At 31.8% G+C, this 8,387-nt stretch overlaps 1 protein-coding gene across 2 annotated transcripts; it reads right to left on the bottom strand.

The window, feature by feature from the left end:
* Positions 1-341: 341 nt before the first annotated feature.
* On the bottom strand, positions 342-6,551 carry MLO10 (Seven transmembrane MLO family protein). Of its 2 annotated transcripts, XM_068609707.2 has the most exons (16): positions 6,125-6,550; positions 5,821-6,026; positions 5,281-5,338; positions 4,875-5,092; positions 4,205-4,324; positions 3,560-3,620; positions 3,332-3,420; positions 2,914-2,988; positions 2,747-2,835; positions 2,598-2,647; positions 2,467-2,507; positions 2,217-2,390; positions 2,000-2,035; positions 1,834-1,901; positions 1,569-1,629; positions 342-1,013 (listed from the first exon to the last, which is right to left on the bottom strand). In XM_068609707.2, the coding sequence occupies exons 2-16, from the start codon at positions 6,019-6,021 to the stop codon at positions 621-623; spliced, it is 1,734 nt and encodes a 577-aa protein (XP_068465808.2). In that variant the 5' UTR covers positions 6,022-6,026; positions 6,125-6,550; the 3' UTR covers positions 342-620. The 2 variants fall into 2 exon arrangements, with proteins under 2 accessions (XP_068465808.2, XP_068465807.2); XM_068609706.2 differs by having other exon boundaries at positions 5,821-6,551.
* Positions 6,552-8,387: the final 1,836 nt, after the last annotated feature.

The raw sequence follows: 8,387 nt of genomic DNA, 5'->3' as shown, positions 1-8,387 counted from the left end.
ATGAGGTGGTATTTTGAGTGGAAAAAAATGAAGAAATAAGTTTGTGCATGTCCATACAGGACATTATGTTGTAAATAATAATAGATTTTATATATAAGAATGCAAACATGACTATGAAACATGTTATGGTTCAGCAGAGAAAGATGTCCAATGTTTAATTTTGTTATTAAACATTTTGTATGTTCGCTTCATGTTGTACAAGCGGTGCTAGCATGGAAAATATTTGTTGAGAAAGAATTATATACAACTCTAATAATTTAAAGCATATTTTGCTTGAAGAAATTCAAGAACCAGGAATCAACATTCATAATAAGAATAGTGCACAACCTTCACAGACGATGTAACTGAATGTGTGTGTATATATATATTTATATTTGGTGTACTTAGCCAAAAAGCATGCATTTTAATGGGATGTGTAGATACCCTTCAATATGTAATACAATTTTGTCCTCTAACGAGCCTTTGTCCTCTACTTATAAGCCCTTGCTCAAACACAATTACAAAGCTGAAGCATGATTTTTGAACAAGGTTAAAGTTTCAAAGGCTTTTTAAGTGTATTAGAACAAGAATGTACAAAACTGACTATCTGTAAAAGAACAAAAATGGTTGAATTTCTGAAGCTATTTCATGCTTGTTTCCAGGGTTGACAAACGTGATAGGTCTTGATTGTTGGGTGTTGGGTGGTGTTGAGCTTCTTCTGCTTGGTGCTCATCATGGTCCACTCTTACTATCAAGTTTGCTGTTGGTGAAATGGGAGACAGCTCAATGTCAGAATGGTAATCTTGGTCATCATCATAGGCTGACATGGTGCGAGTTGAGTGACCAGTAGTTTTGAAACGGTGAAGTGTGGGGCCAGAAGAGTGTACTGTTGAATCAGTTGTGCTTCCATCCATGGCTCGCACCTTGGAGTTTCCAAGTTTCACTCCCTGCTTATTTTTCACTGCCATTCGCCATTTCTTTATTGCCTTTGATGTTTGTTCATCAAATATTGACTTTTTCATTCTTGAGCCCATCTGTATGTGTTTACCATTATTTAGTAACTTGCATACATAAATAATGTTAAATGGGGATAGTATTAAAAAGTGGACTTTAAGCCTAATTCAACCTTATAAAACCACATCTTATAAAGTAAAGTTTGCACCTATTTATATAGTATGAAATATCATAATCTTTAGTCGATCATGTGGGATCTACAATACATTCCCTCACCCCGAGGCTATCAACTCGTGCATGGAGTTATATATTATGGGTAGTGTCCACGGCCCGAAACGTGGGAGATCAGTTATTGGATACCATCTTAAAGGCTCGAAAAAAATAAGGAGGATCTATCCAAAATGGTTCAGTGGAACCAGTAATCAGTTATTGGATTTTAGTCATTCATCTAAAAAATAAATGAAAACTAGTAGTAACACAAAAGAGTGAATTAGATTGTGTTATTGACATTTATCAAACACTATATTTATGTTATTGATTGCAGTGAAGTTGGTGACCACAGAAAAAACTTCAATTGAGGCAGAAGAATAGCTCTGATCAAATAGAAGAAAACCAGGAAAAAAAAAACGTAGTACCTGAGTAACAAGAGCATATAATGGAAGGGTGATATAGCTGCAGAGGCATAGAGCCGCAAGCCTTCAAACAACAGATAATTCATCAGATTAGTAAGACAATATCATGCTTCAATTATACTAATGCTGGAGGATCCCATTTTCTATTGTTTTGTTAAGCAGGGATTTACGTGTTCATTTAAAAAAACAGCTAATTTCTCGAGTATGAAATGCACATTTAGGCATGACATTTTAATATATAGAAGGGAATTCTAAATTCAACACTTACCCTAATGCTACTTTCACAATTGCAAGCTTGTAGTCAGCATGGAAACAATTTCTCAGCCCAAAAGAATACTGCAAAACAAGAAATCATTCACATCATCGGTTTATCAAAATCTACAGGCTACAAAAAGGATATTATTTAAGATCAGCAAGGTGTGAGGGATCAGTACCCATATCCACAAGAAATATGTTATTTGGAATGCGTTCTGCAAGAATAAAAAAATTTGAGTTAGATATCTTAAATAATGCTAATTGAACTAATTTTATTTGGTTTTAAGCTGTATTGTTTAAAATAGCATTGTTTAGTATTTATGCCATTAGCTATGTTCATGTGCCTCCTGGTAAACGTTTGGTGAGGATTCTACTAAGAGGAAACTAATTGAATACCTGAAACAAAGCAAAATGGATAAGATGAAGAACTAACTGAGGCCGACCAAACCAAAAATATCTGTCTGAGCCTTGAACAAGAGGAATCCCTTGGACAACTGCATGTCTTTCTGTTATTTCAATAGCCATCTTTGCCAGTGTGACTTGAAGTTTTGTTCCAACAGCCAAAATTATCTGAAACCAATCAAATGGTTTGTAATTGTAATCTTAATCAGTCTGCAAATTATATTATTGGAAATAGAATCCTTACCACAACAGGAATTAAGGATGCCCAGAACATAGCATGCCATCCTGCAAATTTTTACTGGGTTAAACAACTGGTACTCTTTAACTGAATAATTGGGAATTCCATAGAACCCTACTAAGAAAATAGTTGCTCACCATTAACATTTAGGAGCAGGAAAACAACAAATGAAGCCCAGAGGACAGGACTGTCAACATAGTGAGCAAGTATGTCAAACAAGTTACCATACGAAAAATCATATAGACAATATAATGCTACTAATGCACTGTTTAGAAGAGAGTTTTACCTGACTCCAACAACAACCTTGAAGTCATCCTCCAAGGATCTTTTGATATACTTTTGAAAGTTAAATTTACTTCCAGGAGCAAGGTGTACCTACACACAATGCACTGTCAAAAGAGGAAGGCAATTTCAGTTTTAGAAGAACATGTTGTATTGTGCAGTAGGTCTCACAGTGATAAATCCATTGCGCAAAGCCAAGTAGTCAGCCTTGCCCACAGACCTATAAAATTGCCTAAAAAAGCATCCCTGAAATTGGCAACATGGAAGACTTGTTACAAAGATTTAAAAAGAGAATCATAAATTTAATTCAAGTTATAAATAAGCAGGCTTTTTATAACTAGTGATATAAAAAATTGCAGTTGTTAATCCATAAGTTGTTTTCTACTTCACTTTCTGATTCTTCTGAGCTATATCTAAACCAATCCATTAAAGTCCACCGTTCATTTCTTTTAGCAAATTTACATGTCTATGACAATTCCAACAAAAGCTATGCACTTGCATTGCACCTCTAACTAGTTGATTAAGTCAAACCCTCAACCTCCAGCAAACAAATAGTGAAAACATAGAAGATTAGTAAAATAACTCTTACTATGTAGAAGAAGATTGAATATCTTGTCCAAAAAGAAGCATGAGCTCTCACAAATGATGTTTCATGTGTAAGACGGAATCTTGAGGGATCTGCAGGCATAGTAAATTCTCAATATTGACATGAGATTGCATGTAGCAGCATTTCAAAGTAAAATGATATACTCATGAGTAAAATTAAGGAATTCTACACTCGAAGAAAAACAGTTAAATACATCATTGGACATCATACCATTGGCAAACTCATATCCATGAGATGAAGTCTCCTCCTCCCATGCCTTCCATCCTCGAATCTGCACAAAAGAAAAAGAAAATTCAGTCACCAACTCTTCATCAATGAACACAAGAAGGACATGACACTGCTTAAGAATTTTTTCAACATAAAGACTCACAAATCTAATCATAGTGAGACTTTGGGAGCAAATACTTGCTCTAATTCTCAAACTTTGACCATCTTATAGCAAGTGATCCATCTCAAGACTTAACCATCTGATTTCGGATTAATCACCCAAGCCAAGATTTTCATTTCTATGTTGAAATTGATGTACCTTACTTTGGTCTTGGCTTATCATTATTACTATATTATATTATTATTATATGTATGTATATAAATTCTGCAGCAGCTTTCAACCTACCTACAATTGCCTCTAATATATTTTAATTCCCTCTTATACATGCACTAACACCCATGAAGATATAATCTGATCAGAACATTATCTTCTAGGCATCATGGTTTCAAAGCAAAGAGGAAGCCATAGGATTATTATTACCAAATTGGTATCCTTAAAAATCATAGACATGGAAAAATAACTAAGTTTTCAATCAATAAGCTACAAAAAGAAGAAAGAACAAAGAAATAAAAGAAATACATCCAAACCTTTAGTCTCCCAAGAAGCATTGTTACAGCACTGTAAAACACATGAAGGACTGCTAAGAAGAATATGAGGATGTGTAACTGGTGCAATCCATTGACAGATATAAGTGGTTGATGATCTCCCTGTAACCAACAACAATTAGATAGGCAACTACGGATATGAATAAACAAAAAATTGCAAATAAGGTCAGGCATGAATGAGGAGATATAAGTGGTTTCTTTCTTGTATGTTTCGATGAATTTTAAACCTAACTAAGACATAGACGAATTCCCGATACAAAACTCATGACTTGGTGATTCCAAAACGAGGTAAAATTTCAGTATTTGGCAATGCAAATGCAACCAAATGCAAATATCCGCATCAGTAACATCTATAATTAATCAACATAAAATATCTTATTTTCCTAAGCCAAGCACACTTTTAATGGCATTTTGAATGAAAGAACCAATTGTTTTCAATTGGTCAATCTACAACTAAAGACAACATGCGTACATCAAACAATAGTCCACGACATGACATGACTACGGAAATATTATTTGTTTCTATAAACATAATTCTGCAAAATATCATGAAAAAGAGTGTTAAATAAATTATTTAAGTTAACTAAGATAAAAGAACATAGACTAAGGTTTCGTTCAATTAAATACAATCTTAGCGAGGAAACCTAGTTACCTTCTTGCATTGGTAAGGGGTAGCATCATCTGACAAATATCTGCGTTCATAAGAAAGAAGTTTCCTACGGTGTTCCTCTTCACTACTTGATTCTCTGTCGGTACCAACAAGCGGACATGGCAACAATTTGTCTGCCACATCAGTAGGAATACATATTCTAACAATGTAACTCTGCCCGAAAGTCAGAAGCAGTGAAAGAAAACCAAGAATCATCAACTCTGCAAAAACAAAACCAACAATATAAAGACAAGCAAAGAAGTAGCAGTTATTATTATTATTATATAATAATCATTCATATAAATTACAATAAAAGAAAATTAAGTCGAGAAGAAGAGTCAAACTGCTTTGGCTCCACGATGTAAGCATTAGTTAATGACAACTAATAGCTTTAATGAAAATTTCTTACCAGCTTTGACCTTTTCCAAAGCCTCAAGCAAAGCCTTCTTGTGCTTTTCCTGTAGCCACTGAGAGAGAAAAAATCATCAGGTTAGCAAAGAGGAAAATTTCCCCAACAAACACTCTTTATGATCATGGCATCACAACAACCCTTCAACTTCTAAGATTTCAAACATTATTACATAATTTCAGAAACAAAAAAATAAAAACGAAAGAAGGATTTTCCTCGGAGGCATAAAAGGAAACTGCAAAGGCAGAACAGACAATGCACAAACAAAATCGCAGAACCCCCCAAATTCAGGGATCAAACGCAATACCAAAGCCTCAGCAATAGGGACAAGATAATTTGTTTTAAGAAAAAAAGCAACAGAAAAAAAAAAAAAAAAAACTCCATTGAGACCCAATTAAAGTAAATTGAACTGAACCAGAATATGGAAGGGACAGTTAACTTCATTGTCAAACGCATGCGCAGGTAAACAGTGAAAATAACTACATTTAGAGAGAGAAAAAAAAAAGAGAAGAGAAGAAACGTTTGAAAATGGTGACACACCGTTCCCACTTTGTGAAGGCTTTTCTCCAGAGTTAAGGATATCAAGATGAAAACAGTGCAGACACAAGCAACGGCCCATGTTGGTGTCTGATCAAGGTCTTTGGAACCGATACTACTCTCACTCGAAGCCACAGCCACACAACAGAACCACAGCCATGAAACCAGACAAAGAGACAGTCTTTTGCACTTTGAGACAGACATTAGCACTGTGCACAAACAAACCACCCAAAAGTCTCAAAAGAACAACCACCACAGCATGAGAGAGAAAAATGAAAAATAGGTTCCAAGAAACAGATTGCAAAACCAGAGGGACTATTGTTGTTTCGGTACTTCTGAAGTAGACAAAGATAATAACTTTACGACTTTTCCTGATCTGGGTTAGTCTTAAAAAAGAAAAACAAGTCTTCAATCTTCAAAGGGCATTCATTTATTTAAAGACGATCTTCAGAGAAGTGAGAGAGAAAAAAAAGTTGTGGCTTCTGGTGGTGTTGCAGAAGCAGGCACCTATCGTATTTGAATTGAATTTGAATGCAGTTTCAGAGGTTGGAGAAGGATTTTTTTTATAATTTTATTTATGAAAAAAGATTGTCTATTTCTCTGTTCTGTCTGTATTACATTAAGAATAAAAATTGAATAATTTAATGTAAGAAAACGAATAATAAACCCAAAACTTTAATATAAACTCGCATTTAGCATCAATTAGGTAAGAATGTTCTTCAAAAATGGAAACTATAACAGTTGTCACGTCACTGGCAATTATACTGAATTTTTCTTTTTCTTTTTCTTTTTCATTTCTTTTCCCACCACTTTCTTTTTACTATTTGTCAACTTGATTTGCGGAGAATAAACTTCAATCAATTTTAAGTCTTTATTAAGATCATAAATAAATTTTGAGTACAAAGAGTTAGACACTTTGTAATTATTACACTGAATTTAAGGTTAAATAGTTTAAGCACGGTTAGAGATCTTTGACAAAAATAATTCTCAGTTAAATTTTACTTGCCTCAATATGAGACATTAATTTTAGACAAAATTTTGAATTTTAAATATATTTACTAATGAAAGAATATAAATTTTGAATCCGTCTGCGTATGGAAACAAATAATAATAATAAATGCCATGAATTATTTTAAGAAAAAAAAAACACTTATAAACTGTATTGAATAGTTTATTTTATTAATGAATGTATACAACTATATATATATAACACATACATATTTACGTTACGTTGATGTTATAATGCTTATCAATCTTAATCTCAATTATAAGTTAAAGTGATAATTTCGTGCCTTCTAAACTATATTTATATTGAGAATTAATTTTTGAAAACAGAAATGATGCTGAGTACGTTGGCTACCCCACAGACACGGTTTCACACACATAAACTCAAATTTTACTTTACATCAAAACATTTAAACAAAAAATATTAAATTTTAATTAAATATAAGTTAGTCAATTAAGCTATTTTTGGTTAAAGTTTAAAAAATAGTGTCAGATCTCTTCGTAAAGCTGAGTTTAGTATAAGGAAGTTTTTCAAAATCATATTTTTAGAAAATGATGGATTTTTGTAATCAATTTTTCATTTATAAATAAAAGGTTTTCATATTTATATTGAGTGGAATTTTTATAATAAGTGTCCTAATATATTAGTTAAGGAACTAAAAGACAAAAAAAATTATTGAAAAATATGAGAGATTACTAATAATAGAAGAACACAGTTTTTGTCATATTTAATAGATCTTTTTTCAATAACTTCAATTCTATGTTTAAAATGACCTAATAATTGTAATGTAGCACTTTTATAACTTTAAAATTTTCATGTTTTCCTTTTTTTTAAGTTTCTAATAAAAAAATCATCTTTAAATATGTTTTTTCATCTTTACAAAAAAAAATGTGTACAAAATACTGAAAACTTTTTTTCGCTTTTTTCTATTTCATGTGCAAATATTTGAACTTAAAAAAAAATTATCAGTTTTCAATTTAAAAAAAAAATAGTAAATGCCCACCTCATGAAAATGATTTCATGGAAATCATAAGATACAAAAATATTTTAAAAAAATAGTAATGATACTTTCAAAATAATAAACCAAAACAAACTAAAATTCTCATGTATCAAATACTCCAAAGATTGTCCTTTATCAAACTTCTCTATTTTTTCCTTTCCTACGCTTAGAATACTATTTTTTTGGTAAGAATTTCTATACTTATACATGGTCGTGTATGAAAAAATGAGGAATGTTATAATATATTTTGTAACACATAGTTTCTATTGATTTAAAATTATTAAAAACATAAAAATAGAAGAGAATATCATTAAACGATAAGTGAATGTTATTAAAACCTTTGTTTTATAACAACAAAAAGATGTTACTAATACCTCTTAAATAAATATATTATTTTTATTATAACCATACATAATTAAAAATTGTAAGGGGTGTAGTTCTACCTGTAAAAGTTTTATTTTTTTAAGGATGGAAAGATTTGTTAACATTGACTAAAATAAAAGTATGAATGTTGTTGTGTATTGACAAATACGTAGTAAAATACGTAGAATATTTTGTAAGCAA

The sequence above is a fragment of the Phaseolus vulgaris genome, chromosome 3 (assembly GCF_051622355.1).
Source record: "Phaseolus vulgaris cultivar YP4 chromosome 3, ASM5162235v1, whole genome shotgun sequence".
Taxonomy (NCBI): domain Eukaryota; kingdom Viridiplantae; phylum Streptophyta; class Magnoliopsida; order Fabales; family Fabaceae; genus Phaseolus; species Phaseolus vulgaris.
Note: the sequence above shows the minus strand (reverse complement) of the source record. Positions and strands in the feature narration are given on the sequence as shown.